The sequence below is a fragment of the Protomyctophum parallelum genome, assembly GCF_964188405.1.
Source record: "Protomyctophum parallelum genome assembly, chromosome: 16".
Taxonomy (NCBI): domain Eukaryota; kingdom Metazoa; phylum Chordata; class Actinopteri; order Myctophiformes; family Myctophidae; genus Protomyctophum; species Protomyctophum parallelum.
The window spans coordinates 7,279,624-7,297,530 of NC_139711.1; the positions used below are offsets into that span (position 1 = coordinate 7,279,624).

The 17,907-nt window shown below is 40.5% G+C and overlaps 1 protein-coding gene across 2 annotated transcripts; it reads right to left on the minus strand.

Moving 5' to 3' along the window:
- Positions 1-139: 139 nt before the first annotated feature.
- LOC310873514 (atlastin-3-like) lies at positions 140-17,764 on the minus strand. 2 transcript variants are annotated; one of them, XM_083785937.1, is made up of 14 exons: positions 17,628-17,764; positions 15,530-15,751; positions 14,905-15,039; positions 11,518-11,622; positions 10,654-10,704; positions 9,946-10,002; positions 9,141-9,233; positions 6,483-6,621; positions 5,715-5,842; positions 5,368-5,424; positions 5,198-5,269; positions 3,531-3,722; positions 3,137-3,376; positions 140-1,569 (listed from the first exon to the last, which is right to left on the minus strand). In XM_083785937.1, the coding sequence occupies exons 2-14, from the start codon at positions 15,731-15,733 to the stop codon at positions 1,504-1,506; spliced, it is 1,539 nt and encodes a 512-aa protein (XP_083642063.1). In that variant the 5' UTR covers positions 15,734-15,751; positions 17,628-17,764; the 3' UTR covers positions 140-1,503. The 2 variants fall into 2 exon arrangements, with proteins under 2 accessions (XP_083642063.1, XP_083642062.1); XM_083785936.1 differs by lacking the exon at positions 17,628-17,764 and adding an exon at positions 17,331-17,574.
- Positions 17,765-17,907: the final 143 nt, after the last annotated feature.

The window sequence follows — 17,907 nt, forward strand, 5'->3', positions numbered from 1 at the left end:
AATGTTTGTAGGCTTGAATTGCAGACCAGAGGGTATTTACCGTATTTGCACAAACTCAAGGGAAAAAAATCAAGTAAATATTAAAGCTTTGATTAATCACCTCTTATAGCAGATCCAGGCCAAAGTTGGCTGGAGTAACATTTTATTCCATGTATTTTAGTCTTGATGGCACACAGTAAAAACCCAGAACATTTATAAGGATTTGACTGTGTGTGCGCCATCCGTTTGAATGTTGCACTAATCATTATTAGATTTTCATGTTCATAATTCTGAGATTCAATTAATATTTCATCAAGTGCATATACCGGTATGTATGATTTTTCGCCCAAGCCATAGTTACAAATCACAGTGCTTTTCATTCAGACAAGAACTGATCTTAAAACTGACGAGTTGCATCAGTTCTCTTTGGCAAGTGGCCCCTTGAGAATTCAGGTTTGGTATACCCTTTAATCTAAATGACAGATGTGAGCACACATACAGTACATTTAGACCTATATTCCCCATTGTGGGTTCAATAACATACTACTTATTCAAGTACTACTGCTGCCCAGTAAAGTAGTACTCCTGAATCCTGATTAATGACATTGAACAGGGATGAAAACACCTCGTTCATATAAACTCAAAATTTGAAAGATCAAATAAAATAATTTACAAACATGTCACTATCCAAGCACTTACAGTTTTTCCTATCTTTGGGCTGACTGGTCACCAGTTTTCTTCCGATAGTAGTTAATTCTTTGGAGTTTAAAGGTAACATGGTAATTATCCTCGACAGAGTGTCCATCTATATGTAACAAGCAGCAAAGCATTTGAAATGCACAACACAGCCTCCTGTCCCGCCACACAACATGAAAACAGTTCTCCTTAAAACATGGATAACCGTTTTACCTGTTAACGTTTCGTTTCACTTGCTGGAAACACTGGTTCATAACAAACATATTGTAACATAAAGACAATGGAATGTATTTAAGGCCCCAGAGTGGTAATGATGTATCCACAATGGAAAGATGTATACATGTATATGCATTAGCGCTATCATTTTAGGAGTAAACCATTGAGAGATATGCTGCTAAAGCTTTATACAACTGGAATACACCCCAACTCAACAGCGGTCGTTAAAAAGGATGAAGTTCTAAAAACATTTCTTGGTAAACATCAATGGTTTGTCATTAGAACAAAGTTCCAAAAACCAACATTACATTTCTTGGTAAACAACATTGGTTTGTCATTACACCAAAAGGGAAATGTATACAAGAATGGCAGTGTCAAATAACAGAAAGCGTTCATAAGTGTTGGGAAGGACCAGGTCCAATCACCTTCTCATAAGCCTGGGCTCTGACAGGCAAAGGATTTTCGGCATATCAAAGGATGCCATAGTCCTGTGTAGCGTTTTGGTGTGTGTTTGTTCCAAGGGGTAGAATGATAAGGCTTTAGTGCTGAATGTGTGCTTGTGTTGTGTGCTGGTTGTGCATTGCATTGAGATTACGAGGGTTCAGAGGTCCTCTAACTGGATTTCTTCTGTTCAGCAGCGGCAGCTGGCCCTCTCGACTTGTTCAACACCACAGTGGCCTGAAAAGCAGGAGAAAAGTAAATGTTCAGTCTGCTAAAAACACTCCATCGTGCAATGTTCCATGCCCTGACAAATTGCAGATGTAGTTCATATTCTTGCAGGAGGTTGTTGCATGGAGAGGTTCCCTTTTTCTACTGGCATCTACTAGGGTTCAGACCCTGGACCACAAACATTTTTCTCTACTGATTCCAGTATTGTTACAATTGTTTGTGGTCAGGAATGTTCTAGGCAGTGAGAAGCAGCAAATGTATGCAGTACACTCATACACACATTATCCATTTGTATTGGATAGGGATGACCAATAGATTCGATAGATAAGGCCTGTGTTCATCATTTTTAGATTTCAAGAAAATCCTGACGATGCAAATATCACTCCACTCCACCACCCTGGTGGCACAATACTGACCGACCCCCCAAAGTCTGACTAGAATGTACATCTAATCTAGGCCCCACTGCACGCTAATGCATTAATTGAACCTTGACAGAATAACAAGCCCTTTCATTCAACTGCTTGCTCATAGCATCCGCCATCCAGTCCAGTATTACAGTTTTTAGTCCTAAAAGCAGGAAGGACAAGGATGTTCAGAATGTATTCATTTAACTTGTTTAGTATGTCCCTCTTCTGTACATGTCCAAGGTAATAAGGTATGATTAAAAAAAATCAGTGAGAATATAGGTAGAAGGATGCTGAGGTTGGAACTGCCAGGCAGGAAGCCTAGAGGAAGACCAAAAAGGAGATTTATGGATGTAGTGAAAGAGGACATGCAGTTAGTTGGTGTGAAAGGAGAAGACCATAAGGGCTAATTTACTACAGAGCTTCTTCTCTTAATTTAGTCCACAACATCGTCATAGGAAGAAACCCATGGCCTTCCAGGTTGGCCCATAGGGTTATGGACGCGCGTTTGGCCAACAAAATGACTTTTCTTGCCTTGTGCCTATTCAACTCCTTCCATAACCTAAATCAGTCGCGCCCTCTAGTGGCTCCAGCAGTAATAATCAGAACAAAATGCAGGTGCAGGGTTTCAACATTACAGAGATAATTGCACCATTCTCCGTTCCAACCATAATTTAGCCACCCGCATCACCACAGTAAAATCATGAGCACCTAGAGTCAATTTGATTCATTTCTACACTCTCAGGCTTGAACTTAGTCATGGTTTTGCTGCGTAAAACCATATATTCTGCCCAAATTACAGTAGCACCATCAATCTGCTTAGTCATAACTTCTTTCCATCGTAGATCCTCCTTTGGTAGAGCAAACCCCACCCTAGGCACTTGACAATTAGCCTGAGGCCTGAGCCTTATCTCCCAAAATGCAAAAAACATATATTTTTTCGAATCATTCAAACATTGGCGCTAGTAGCTCAGAACTACGGTATGGTTGTCAGACCAATTCCTAAAATGTAAATATAAGGAAAAAGCTGCTGCAAACCTGCACACTACCCTACTGCTAAATGACTCCAGGCTCTGCTTCTCCTAGACAGCTCAAGAGATCAGATTTTGAAATCTTTCATTCCACCTGAAAATCCACTCAGCAAACTCATCATCCGTTATGTCCTTTCTCACCTGCTCCAGGACGACACCTGCCGCCTGGTCGATGGCGCCGCCCACTCCCCGGTAGCGACCGGAGTAGCGGATGAACGCCCATGTAAGCATTGCCACCATGGCCACGCCCATGACGCAGTCACATGCCAGTGCGAAGCTCGTCAGACCAATGAAGAGCAAGATGCCCGACAGCACGTACAGGAAGCACACGAGGACAAACAGCACAGCAGGGGTCCGGAATGCACTGAAGACGTTCTTTGACTTTATGTGGAGAAACAAGGAACAGATATTTCAATTAAACGCGTTAAAATTGATTAAATTAAATTGGTAATTGTGTGCATAGGGTTCTTTTCAGATTTTTAAGTAGTTCTACAAATAATCTAAGTTAAAGAAATATGAACCTGTGATTTCTTACCTGATTGTGTTTCATGAAAGACAGCCACATCTCTCCAAGCTCCGTCTCCAGCTGAGTTTGGTAACGATCACAAAACTCCTGCCCCCCCATCTTCTTAGTGGATGAAAACAAATGGACAGCATCCCGGAAATTAAAGTTGTGTTTCTCCTCCAGAGAGTTGGGGGCTACATAAGGGAGATCTCCTCCGCAACTCTGAAACAGACATGTTGGCACATTTCAATTCACAAAAACATGGTTAAACGAGCACAGCGGTGCTGGCATTAAATAAAGATGTTTGTTTCTACGGTGTCTGTGATTCTCTGTGTCCTCAATAAACGTGTGACATTGGTAGCTACGAGTGTGCGGCTATACATTATTTTCATTCCGTTTCTACAGTGTATCTACATATTCCGGGAATATACAGTATGTATATCAATTGTACATATAGTTTGCACTGCCGGATATCCAAGGAAGTGCAGTGTCGAGACTCAAGGGTCCATCCTCCATCGTATGAGCCAGTCCCGCTCCGAACAAACGCAGATACTCAGTTCACACGGGTGTGATTTTTTACATTAAAGCAAGATAAATTGAACTGCACCTTAGAATAGTTATTTACCTCTTTCAACCTCATTTTGGACATGTCATTACAGGCAGTGTTGAGCAGGCAGTAGTTCCGGTAGTTCAGAAGCTGCACGCACGCCCTCCCCCCCCCCCCCCCCCCCCCCACACATGCAATTCATGTGCACAATGCACATTGATGGGCGCGATCAAATAAAGCGGTGACGCGTGCCGTCTACCTCGCTGCTTTGTTAGCTTTGCATAACATTACGCGAGAAAGTTCTCACTACGTCCTTAGCCCCGATACGTTCCCTCAGTCCCTACGCTCATTCTGCAGAAATACGTCCCCAGTCCTCGGTTACACTGTATAAATGCAGGTAGTTGGCCTAGCATTATTCTGATAAGACAATTTAAGTGAAATAACATTTAGTTTATTCCAATAATCATCAACAGTATTCATAAACATACTGTACATCCAGCATTTCTTTCTATAGGATAGGACTATTACGTGTGGTTATCCCTGACCGTTGTTGGAAGTTCTTGTGATTGTTTTAAAACCACTGTTCTGAAAGCAATGGAAGTGATGTTGTAATCTTGTAAGGGCTTTTATATACAACTAAAAAGGAAAATAATTGAAACACTGGCGTGACATTATATTTTGCAATATATTCGCAAAAATAGTTTGCTTAATTCCTACAATGCCCATAATGCTTCAGTCTTTAGTGTGCTTCAACTCCTTGTGAGGAGGGGGGAAGACTGCATGGAGGTGTGACTTTGTAGTGAGACCACATTTTCATGACAGGTTTTTGGTCATGAACATGGTGTCATGACTAAAATATCAACAACAACAAAAACAATTACACACATAAAAACCCCAGAAAACTGTTTCCTAAACATCATTAAAATGAGCTCTGGTTGCAAAAGGGGTGAAGTGGCCCTTTAAGTATGAAATAGGTCATTAATTTAGGCTTGCCTTTAATGTATTTATGAATATGGACATGCAAGGTTTCTGCCAGACAGCAATGAATGGTAAATCTAGTGGTTATGGGCGTCAAACCAGGAAGATACCATTAATCCACTGACCTCGATGTTTAAATAAACACATACCACAATTGCACTCATGCACCCACCTTTTCCATGTTCTTGTAATACTGGTCTTTAGCTGCTGCCACTGCTGCTAGGTTATTGGCTTCTGCTGTTGCCTTGTGAGAGAGAGAGACCAAGACCAACTGGGTAAATACAAAATATGTCAAAACATCTCATCAGACTCGATGAATGGTTGTGGCTTGTTCAAACTCACCAGCAGCATGGATTTTGGGTGTGGCAAATCTTCTCCTTGGTAAATCTTGATGTAGGCCTGTTTCCACAAGAAGAGCAGTAGGCAGGGATGACTCAAGTTTAATTCATACTTAGTAGTACAACAGTGGTGCTTGCGGACAAGAACTGATCCGCAAGCAAACAACGGCGTCATGCGATGGGCTATAAATTAACAGGATTATATTCTTCATTGTAGAATGGTGCTGTGCGGCAGAAATAGCTGATCTACAAGGTTGTAGAAAATATTTGTCTATAATGAAATGCAGGTTTAAAGTGGTTAGGCTACATTCTGAAATTGTCACTAGCAGTCTTGTATGAAGAGGACATTACCTTAAAGTACTCCAACAGGCCCCTGCAGGTCACAGTGTCCCCGTTAATTTCTTTCTCTGCCAGTCTGTCTGGGTGCAGCAGGATGGGGATCAAGTTTTGGAGCCCCTCTTTAAACTCTGGGGCCACCTCTGAGACAGAGACAGAGACAGACAGACACCTTAGCAAAAGAAATACACAGAGGCAGATGACAATGGTGCCATCTAGAACTACAGTAGGTGTCCATTTTAGATATCCATCTAGTTAAGTAGCCATATAAGTAGGTAGCATCTTTGTGAAATCTGGCTACCTAGTTAGGCACCTTGATTTGACATAATTTTGAGAAAAGACGTGAAGCCCACTAGGTAACCAGGACTAGGTAACCAATAACCTCGCCTCACCAGGCTTTCCACCTCGGAGGAAAGCCGGAACAGTGGTCTCTGGAACAGAGACCACTGTTCCAAAAGTGCAGTGTGAACCTGTCTGGAACAGATGATATAGTTACGTCATGTTGTAGTATTGTTTTGTAGTCGACAGGCAGGAACAATCAAACGGAACTTCCTTTTCCATCAAACCGGAATAATAACAATAAAAGCTCACGTAGCCTGTAGCTTTTATTGAGAAAAATCGGTTTGAGGGAAAAGGAAGTTCCGGAAGATTGATGACCACAAAACAATACTACAACATGACGTAGCGATATCATCCGCTCCCGACCGGATCATAAACCCGAAATGGAATGGTGCCCAGGCTAGGTAATCAGGTAATGCCGCGCGATCAAACTGGAAGCCTCACCTCTAAGCTGACCCTGGAAGCCAGGGCTGGTGGCAACCTTCAGTCCAGGATGGGGCAATAAGAAGCAGGAGATGGAAGTGAAACAGGAGTGAATGTGCTCCCTGACCGTCTGCAGCTCCTCGTGTTGACTCTCCTTAACCTTTAGAAACAACAATGTGTACAATCTCCATCAGAATGCCCACACTATTTATACACCAAATGGATTTGACACATTCTGTCCTTAAAGTTACGATCTGTGCAGTGTTCGGTGTAAAGGCGTAATAAATAACAGCGTTATAGAACGCGAATACATTTTTGGGTAACAGAGTAACCTAGCGAGTTAGTTTTGCAATTTAGTAGTTAGTTACTTAGGTACGTTTCCAATAATGTGTCCGTATTCATTTTGTTGGCAATCCTCCTTCCTTCTGTGTGATTTTGCTCCCAAAACATCCTGAAGCGACTCGTGCCAGTTCCCGTGTGCTCCCCCGCGCTCTGCCTCCCCGAGTGAGGTGGATAATCTGGTGACACTGCTCAGTGTTTGCATTGCGGGGACATATTCTGTCGATATATGTATGTATATGGCAACTCGAACGGGGCTGAGTGGGCTCTACCGAACTCTGCAACGTTCGAAACGCAGCCTACTGATGTCTTTGAGACAACTTGTGAAATATTTTATTTTCATAGAGGCAGTTTCTGAGTCTGCGCTGATTGCACTCAGATCGTGCCCAAGAGTGTTGTTGGATGTCGAGAGAGGCGTACCCTCGGTTTCTGTAGGCTATATCCGAAACGTTTGTCCTTTATTGTAAAGACATGAAGAAATTAAATCAGTTAACTCACTCTTGTCACTCTGATTGCGACCCATCACATCTTTAAATGTTATTGGTCCAAGAAGATATTGCACCAGTCAGATTGCATTGGTAACAAAAAGCTGATCTACTATATTAATGAATAAAATGTCACCCTAACCACACCAAAGGGTCACCATGCAACTCCTTGGGTCCAAATGGTTGCAAGGAGTCTCGACCCTTTGGTGTGGTTTGGGTCATTGAATTCCAAGACATATCACACCGCAAAAACCGTCTTGACCCTTTGGTGTGGTTAGGGCTTAACAAAGAACATTTATGGTAAAGTATGTTAAAAACCCATTCAGGAATTGTGGGAGAAAATGTAAAAAACGAAGAGTCGTATTCTCTTTCTGTGAAAACTGCATATGATGTCAAACTCTTTGAATAAAATGTACTTAAAAAAAAAAAAACCCCATTCAGGAATCAGGACGGGAAGTCGGGAACCCCTTTTGGTGTTTTACCCCTTTAGGACGGGAACCCCTTTTGGGGTTCTTGTTGCTACGTACAGTATATTAGCAGCATAAAATTTTTGTAATTTTTGAATTAATAGGATTTTTTCCCCCCCAGAAAACTTAGTTCAGTATTTAGAAGGCCTTTTTAGAATTGGGCTAGTTCTAAATGTAAATGAAATATAACAAGGATGGATAGGATCAGGACCGAGTACATCAGAGGGACAGCGCATATCAGACGTTTAGGAGATAAAGCCAGAGAGGCCAGACTGAGATGGTTTGGACACATGCACAGCGAGTGAGTATATCGGTAGAAGGATGTTGTGGTTGGTACTGCCAGGCCTAGAGGAAGACCAAAGAGAAGATGTATGGATGTAGTGAAAGAGGACACAGGTGTGAGAGAAGTGGAGGCAGAGGACAGGGTGAAATGGAGGCAGATGATTCGCTGTGGTGACCGCAGAAGGGAAAAGCCGAAAGGAAAAAAATGATGTTAATACAATATAAAATCCACATCTCGGGTAGTTTGTGGTCTGGTCTCCCTACTCTTCCATTGTCAAATTTAGACCCTGGTGTTGGACCGCAAGGAGCAGCGCATGTTCGAGCGGTTCCAGCATGTTGGACTAATGCTCCGTTGGAATTACGTGCGGATCCCACTGGTTAATAAAGTTATTTGAAGCAGACAAGCGTTTTGTTTTACATGCGCTGCCATCTTTACTCTAGTTTGTAAATAGTTGCAATTAACTCTCTCCACCAGCAGGAGTAGGCATGTCCCAATTATTACATTATCGCCTCATCACAATAATTTGAGATAATCACAATTATCACTCACAACAGTATGAGACTGTGGTTGTACTGGTCAGCTCCCAGGTTTTAATGTGTGTGGCTGTCTGTGTGTTTCTATGTGCAGGGCGTTGCTGAAAATGAGCACCTGTGCTCAGCTACTTCCCTGGGTAAATAAATAATAATAAAAAAAAAAAAATATATATATATATATATATATATATATATATATATATATACAAATCTAGGTGATGATCCAGTCTTCTCCATGTATGGTTATCCAGTGGTTCGCCGAGGTCAGTGTCGTGATCTTCATATATGGAGATGGCTATGGTGGCGTGACGTATCACGAGGCGTGACCATATATGGAGGAATGATGTCACGAGGTGTGACCATATATGGAGGTGTGATGTCACGAGGCGTGACCATATATGGAGGTGTGGGGTGACTAACTGACGGACAGGAGGTGCAGGTTTTCATAGTAAATGCAACCTATGGTCGCAATCGTCATGTAAAATTTCATAATTGTGACAGTGCTAAGAAGGAGATAATGGACATGAAGGGTTAAGACATGATAAAAAACCACAACCACAAAACCTGCTTACCTGTAATCGCTTATCCAAGAAGTCATTACCTCCTTTAAATCCGTAGGTGTATTCATATGGAAAGCTCCAGTCTCGGATTAGGAACATCAGAGACTGTGTAGGATAACAGGAGAGGGAGGACATTAAGTGTCACCGAATAGTTTTGCTGCACAATACAAGACAGATGCATGATACATTTGAACACTATAAATAAGAATCATTTATTGGTACAGTATGTGCTATACGGTATAACATTCCGGTTATTTATCTCTATCGACTTACTAATTACACAGGAATTACACAGCACCAATACAAGTCATCGCCACAATAGAACAATATTTGATCAAACATATCGTAAAATGTCACCCAGGCCCAATCTGTATGATGCAATGCTGTACACTACACACATTATGTATTTAATTGTTTACATACCGTATATTGCAAATATCCAGCACATATCGTACATATCCTGTACAAGTGTGTTAAATTAAATGTTTTTCCACTGATGATTCTCGTTCTACATGGTCCATGTAAATTGTACACACATAGTCAAGGCTTAGTTCGCACTGCAATGCAAACGTGAGTCCAATTGCCACATCAGCCGATTAATTTCACATAGGACAGTGGCCAATAATTTTGAATATAATAAAAATCCACTGATTATGTTACTACTATATGTTCGTAGAAAGAGTAGGTAGGGTTTGTTTCTTTACCAGGGCACAAACAGGTGAATAAATAAAGTAGAAGATCATATCGGTCAATATTGTGATTTTTGAAAAACCAGCTATCATATTTGCCCAGAACCTCCATATGGATGCATCCCTACCTGAAATGGTTTGAGGAAGATTTCATCCATGGCAAGACGCCCATACTCTGTAAACAGCTGTAAGAATGTACACAAATCTAGTCATTAAGCAGCTTATAAAACAATAGTTAGCAGCTGCTACATTACACATAAAATGTAAACATCACCCCCCCCCCCCCCCCCCTTAAACAAAAAACAAAACAATTCAGTAGAAAACAAGACCTACTACATAGTGATATTTTTCAGGTGAAGGTTTCTTTATTTAGTAACAAACGCAATCATAACATTACGTTACATAAAGATAAGAAAGTCTCTAAAGATTTCCGTTACCTGCTTCCTGTTACCCGTTTCCTGGTCATGTGACCCGAGTAACCAATACATGACAGCAGCGTGTGTGGCAGCCAATCAGGACTAGGTCCTCAGTATGACTCATGTATGACTAGGTCTTCTACATTGCATGAGCTTTCACTAGTCAGGATAAGTCACACTCTCACATGGTACTGTTTTTTTGAAACAATAATGGCAACAACCTGATGAAGAACTCAGTGGCATGAAACATTATATTGCTTCAAATAAACAATAATGGGTGAGAACGTGTCTGGGTTCCCAGCTTCTTATTTGTGACGCATGTTCAACCAAACCAAACTATTTGCCTAAATCTGAATGCTCTCCAATATAAATAGTCCTTGCCCCAAAGCTCTTTTCTAGTCCCACTGAACCTGTACAAACCTGTAGCTGCTGCAGATCGTCCTCCTGAATGTTCTGTGAGAGATTATAGATCTACAAGAAATACAAAAGGAATATATATGAATTAAATACAATCACACAACAGGCTTACGTTTCATTGTGCAATAAGGAATTCCTTTCCTATACGACACTGATGATTCGTCAGACAGGAAATTCCTTAAATCATTCAACACTAGGGTGGCAACGGTTATTTTCATGACTCATTCATCTGCTAAAACATTTTTCAAATATTGAATTAATCTATGCAAATACTTTAGACCATAAAATGATGGTCAAATAAGATGATACATTAAATTACGTAAATGTTCATCACCATTTATCTGAACGCACCAACACAAAAATATATTTTCTATAACTTTATATGTGAAAAAGAAGCATTTACATTTTGTTGAAGTTGTAAAAAGCATACAGTGAGATACAGACAAGCCATGTTCAAGACAGCTGGCCCCTTCCCTGTGTCGTGAAAACTAATGTTTTTGTCTACCGGGGAAAATTAAATATTAAGCCGTGTCAAGATGAGCAATTTGCACTTCATTACTGTACCTTATTACGCTGTCATTTCACAGGTTTGGTCTAAATTAATCACACTGATTATTCGGTTAATCAAAAAATATTATCGAAGAGATTAGACAATTATCTGCAGCTATAATCCTTAGCTGCAGCTTTCAAAGCCATGTTAAGAACCACTAAAGCCGGATTTATACTTAGTTGCACGGCAGTATCGCTCACCAAAAACAGCCAGATCTACAGCTCACACCGCTTGTAGATCTGCTATTTTCGGTGTGCGAGACCAACGTAGAACCAAGTGTATCAAGCCCTTAACAGCAGCAGAGGAAGAGCACCCACCAGCATGGAGCTGGTCATGGTGCTGAGGGCAAAGATGGTGGCACAGTCCTTCACAGTGGACTGGTTGTCGAACGCTCCCTGAGTGTCCATCAGCACAACTGCCACCTGGAAGGAACACATGAGAACACATGGGGCCGCAATCAACTTTCACAATGCTTTACTTACGGTTTCAAGCTATTCTTGGCATGTCATAATAGGCAAACAAACATTATAGCTGAAAATAGCTGATCTACAAGCTTGCGACGTGCTGTGGGCTTGCCGATTGGCTATTTTGACTTATAATGAAGTATATAGGGTTTAAGTGGTTAATGTAAAGTTTTACAAAATTGTTTTACAGTTTTGAAAGAATAAAGAAACATAACAATACAATATAATATAATAATAATAATAAAAATGTTCTTCTATTTACTCAGACTATGGCATGTGAAAACCAAAGGGAACATAACATGCTTCTAGGCTGCCTGTAGTATTGCTCATTTGTAACTTTACTTCTAAAGATGTTTATGTTGAGTTTAGTGTGACTTTTGCTACAGTGAGACAGACAGTTGGTAGGAAGTGAGTAAGCAAAATGTTTCGTCACTGTGGTTAACCCATTTAGGCCTGACCTCAAAATTTAAAAAGGTTCTTCTAAATCCTCCAGTTTTCTGAAATATTTAAAAACATAGCAGACAACGCCACTCGGTGGCGCGCTATGAGCTTGTAGATCTGCTATTTTTCAATAGCTAAATTATAACATAATGTTTAAAACACCAAAATGGGTTAACATAAGCCTCAAGATATGTTATACAGAGAACCCACAATAATGGCAAGAGGATTCAACATTAATGGCAGCTATCAATACTAGGGATGCACCGAAATTGAAATTCTTGGCCGAAACCGAATACCGAATATAGGAAACAGTTGGCCGAAAACCGAATACCGAATATCCGAATATGATTCATATTATACATCTTTTTTCCTACCATTGCTGTCATGGCCGTACCTTAAAGCTACCTGATTTATTTAAAATAAATTATTATGGCAAAACTTAACTTAAATAATAATCACTATTATGGGTCCATAAAACATTTATTCAGCTCTTTTGAATGCATTAATTGCATACACTATTCAGTGATATATTTTCTGCCTATTCGGGCCGAAACCGAACATTTTCTGCGGCTGAATATTCGGGGCATCACTAGTTAAAATAGTATGTTTATACAGAGTAAGTACAGAATAAATAATCTCTCAATCACCGGGTAATGACTGTGACACAGTCCTGTATCTGAAAGGTCAGAAATGCAGTCCTTGCAACCACAATGTTTCCAGCCATACAGGTCTAGTCCAGAATGCCACTTAAGCACTATATACTTTGTTGTACAACAAATAGAAAAAAATGTTGACCTACAAGCTTGTAGATGTTTGGAAAATGTGAAAGATTTAGAAAGCTTTTGCCTATAATGCCATGTTGAAAGTGGTTATCACTTAACATACCTACACCCGCACAGTATCATTGGTATGAAGTGTAACTGAATATCGCTGTTTTAGTATCCTCACTTAACCCATTAACCTGAGTTTGATTCTACAAATGTTATGTTATGGTTATGGCAAAACTTAACTTAAATAATAATCACTATTATGGATCCATAAAACATTTATTCAGCTCTTTGAATGCATTAATTGCATACACTATTCGGTGATATATTTTCTGCCTATTTGGGCCGAAACCGAATAGGCCGAAAATGCATATTTAGCCATTTTCTGCCGAATATTTTCTGCGGCCGAATATTCGGTGCATCACTAATCAATACTATAAATATATGGTTTGAAATCCATAAATTCATGGGAAACACCCCAGAGCTGTCCTGCTTTGCACCGATTTGGGGATTTTTTTTTTTTATTCCAGCTAGAAGGGATCTGGGATTTAAATTATGGTTCAATAAAGGCTTAAAGAAAGTGGTGGATCTATATGAGAATGGCAATCTAATGTCTTTTGAGGGGCTGAGGAGGAGATATGACGTACCGCAAAACCACTTCTTTAAATACTTGCAAATCAGAAACTTTATTATTACATGTGTCAAAAATACAAAACAACCTCCTTTAACAGTGCTTGAGAGGTTTTCCAAACAGGATTGTTTAAGAAAGGGGTTGGTCTCACAAATGTATGGTATACTAGAAGGGTTTCATAAAGATGACTCGGAGAAAATAAGACAAAAATGGACACAGGACCTTCAAGAGGAAATCTCAGAAATTGATTGGGGTTTAATATGTTCCAAGGCACAAACACAAACTATCAATACTAGATTAAGACTAATTCAGTATAATTGGATAATGAGAACTTACATAACTCCGGAGAAAGTAAATAAATTTGATCCAAACATTCCTGATTTATGTTATAAATGTGGGGAACATAAAGGTACACTGTTCCACTGCTTATGGGAATGTGAGGAGATTAAAACATTCTGGAGGTCTGTGGTCCATTATGTCTCTCAGATTACATCAGGTCCAGTTCCTCTTTGTCCTAAATTATGTATACTCAGTATTTATCCATTAAATTGCACACTAAATAGTAATGAAAAAATAATGACCGACCTTTGCCTGTTACAGGCCAGACGCTCAATTGCGCTATGTTGGAAGAATGTCAATGCCCCTACGATCGGCTTTTGGCTGAGGAACTTAACAACCAGTTTGGCACATGAAAAACTAACATATGTAATTAGGAAGAAACCTGCAGTATTCTATAAGATATGGGAGAAGTTCTTGGACTTCATTAAGCGAGGTGATATTGAAGAGGCTTTGGATGTATAGTGGTTAATTGGAGTAGTCAGCTGTGGGGTGGGGGTAGGGAACTTTGCATTTGTTTGTTTAACTGTATGTAATGTGTTTTGTTTAACTGTATGTAATTTTATTTTCGTTTTATTTTTAGTTTTGTCATTATTTTTGTTCTGTATTTATTGTCAAATCATTTTGTTTGTATTTGTGCTGCCATGGGGATGTGGGGGGGGGAATATATGTAAATTGTTCTGAAAATACTTCTTTGTAAATCAATAAACATATGTTTAAAAAAATAAAAAATAAACATTAATGGCAGCTCTAAGTTTATTGTTTTCAAGTGGTGTTTATGCACTTTTAATGTGGTTCAAAATTGTTGAAGTTGAAGAATGTGTGCGCACTGTGAATATCATACCGGTAAGCCTGTTTGCTATGGTGCTTACTGTCGTAATTTATCAAACATTCAATGCAGAAATTCCATTGGAAATTTGCAGTAGAAAACCATAACAGAGGTAATATCCAGGCTGGCTTTCAAAAACTGTCATTCAAATTAAACAGCTTGTTTGAGGGGTTGATAGCATAGCAGCCAGCAGAGGGTGTGTGCGTGCGCGTGTGCGTGTGCGTGTGCGTGTGTACCTCTGTTCCGTCACCCTTTGCTACAAGGAAAACCTTGCTCCACAGCTGGATACCTGTGGTCTCCGGTTCTGAACCGCCCCTCCACTTAAACCCTGTCAGGATCTCATCATCTACACCCAACCAGTTGTCATCATCCTGACCAAACACAAAGTACATTTAGAAGACTGTACACACTTTCAACCTGGAATCCATAAATGCATGATGTTATTATATGCACAAACTATCAAGTTCATGCAGCACCTTATGAATAGAAATTTGTAACAATGCCTTAATAAAAATTACACATTTTACAAAATAGCAACAATTTCTGCCAACACCAACATGGTACTATGTTTTAGCATTTAGAGCAACTACTGTATGTAATCTGAATGCAATTCATTTGCAGTTAAGTGTCATAAGCGTTAATCTATTTTGCGTCCGTGCATAGGCAACGTCGGTAGGCCAATCAGAGGCAGGCGGGGCGTTACCATGTCTATGCTCGGACGCAAAATAGATTCACGCGTGTCATAACATCAAAGTTTGGGGAGGGAAATGGAGGCCAATATATACAGTATGGTGTGGAAAAAGTGTTAGTGAGAGCGGGAGAGAGAGGGGAGGTGTGGACAATCATCACATTACAACTCACCTTCCTGTACATGTAGCGTAGCATGAAATCAAGCAAGAAGCTCTTTCCCTTGCGGAAGGCTCCAGCTACTGACAGGACCACTACAGGCTTGTCTCGCACCTCAGGGGCCAACAGAACCCGACCCAAAGCCTCTGTATCCAGAGTGAAGGAATGATCCTCCTTGCTCACCGAAACAATTTGGACTGGATGTGGGTCACCCTCCATGACTAAAGTTACGGTTCCCTGCAGAGATGATAAATTAAGCATGTGAAAGGTTAACGTAAAGGCCAGACCACTCACCACAGCTTATAGAATGTTGCAGTCCCAAAAAGTATTTACGGTATATAAAGACTTTTAAAGCCTCTAACAAAGCCGACTCGGATCATGACAAATCATAACAAACTGGGTCAAACAAACAGAAGAAAAACAACCTGCCCTTTTCTTCTTTTTAATTATGTGTTCGGCCCAAAAACTTGTGTTTGTTGTCATGATTTGTCACAATCCGAGGCTTACAGATCTATAAATAAATTGAAATTGAAATGTCTATGGAGAAAATGAATGGGGAATTAGTTCCTGGGTCTGCCGTCGTCATGAAAGTGGGCGGGATGACCTTTGACTATGAATGAATCACCTTAACACATGCATGAAGCTGATAGATAGCTTTGACTATGAGTGCTCATGAACAGAAATCAGAGACAATGTTTAGCTCTGTGTGAGGCTGACTTTAGGTTGCTCCGATGGGCCCTCTGGGTACAGCATGCTCTCAACCACACAGATTCCTTTTAGCTTTTTGAATGGACGTCATTGTTGCTGTCTGGGAAGCTAACCCTGCCCATGGTGAGTGAGATAGGGAGTGGCGTGTGCGTGCGTGTGTGACGGGAAAGGAGGGGTAGGTCCATAATAGGCCTAACCTACAGCAAAAGCACTACCCTCCTAAAAACCACAACAAAGGCAATGACGCCCATCAGTTAGTGTCCTGCAGTAAGGTGTGTCAGAACCAGGTCAGTGTTAGAACAACACCAGGTCATAAGAGGCATGCATGGCATGCCACTTATGACCTGGTGTTGTTCTAACACACCTTTACTGCAGGAGACAACTCTGTACTTAAGTCAGTCAGAGAGTACAAATTATCTTTCTCGTTGTATGAAATAGCAGCAGACTATACTTTACTTTTACAACCATGCAGAACAACTTTTAAGATACACATGCCTGCTGCTTGCATGCTTTCAAAATCAACAGGTCAAATACCTAATACCAAATGGGCCCATGGGTCGCAACAAGAAGTACAGTCTTAGCAGTTGCTTGATTAACGTTATGTAACGTTTTAAAACCAAGAAAATAAGTAGTAGTAGCCCCTTTCGGGAGGCTTGTTTACCTTTTCTGGTCGACGTCCCAAATACAGAAAAGGTAAACAAGGCTACCGAAAGGGGCAATAATGACAATGTAGCAGCCCCATATAGATCATGGATGGAATCTCTCCCTATAGTCACTGACAATGTGCTCTACGAGAATAATCTCGTAGAGAATCTAGCGAGAGTTTAAATCTTAAAATAGATGCAGTGGGCGCGATTGTTAACGTTAATTTATAAAGATTGCGTCTACATTGAAGGTTAATTCACGTGCATTGAACCAAAAGCTAACACGTTAGCCAAACATAATGTAACAATCAAACAGGATTGCCAATATCCTTCATCCCGAATAGCCAAACATAATGTATCAATCAAACAGTATTTACAATCTTCATCCCGGTCCCCGGATCGGGGTTGTGGTTTAAAACATATGTTATTACTTATTTATTTTAAACACGTGTTGTCAATATTACCTGTGGTGTATCCTAACACAGATTATTGCAACAGGAGTGCACACAAGTCCGACAAAATCCTGCTGCTGTGGCTGCTGGCATGAAAACAAATATGAAAAGTTTTTTCCACATTTTTTTAAACGCTTCCGCTTTCTGCACGCTAGGTGGCGTATGGGAATTGTAGTTTTAGAGTCAGTCACCCCCGGTTATTTTGATCGTTGTCTGAACTACATTTTCCAAAGTAGATATTGGAGCTGTAGGGTTGGGCTACGAATACGGAACTTCCAAGAGAAACCACGACTGAGCGGATTATCTTACGTTTTGTCTAGAATAGATGTACGTAGGCCTTAGAGTATATAAGACGTAGGCCCACGATGTGCAGATCTGAGGGCGAGAAATCGACGTTTTGCCTCGCAAAGTGTAGGGTCAGCTGCACGGCACGCAGAACAAAATGCACTGCACTCAACCCTCGACCATAGACTATGATGATTTGCACATTTGGTTTGTACGCCCTCTAGTGACTGTGGTGACAAATACAAGTGCATATTAGTGCAAAAGCAAACGTGAAAATGTGCCAAAACTAACGTTTTTATTCAAG

What these genes read in the sequence shown, in the direction of transcription:
- LOC310873514 (XM_083785937.1), bottom strand. Translation starts at nt 15,733, where the DNA reads ATGGAGGGTGACCCACATCCAGTCCAAATTGTTTCGGTGAGCAAGGAG. An exon ending in ACGATCTGCAGCAGCTACAG is followed by an intron (nt 10,003 to 10,653) that starts GTTTGTACAGGT and finishes ACATTCTTACAG; the next exon opens with CTGTTTACAGAGTATGGGCG. An exon ending in TCTTGGATAAGCGATTACAG is followed by an intron (nt 6,622 to 9,140) that starts GTAAGCAGGTTT and finishes TTGTTTCTAAAG; the next exon opens with GTTAAGGAGAGTCAACACGA.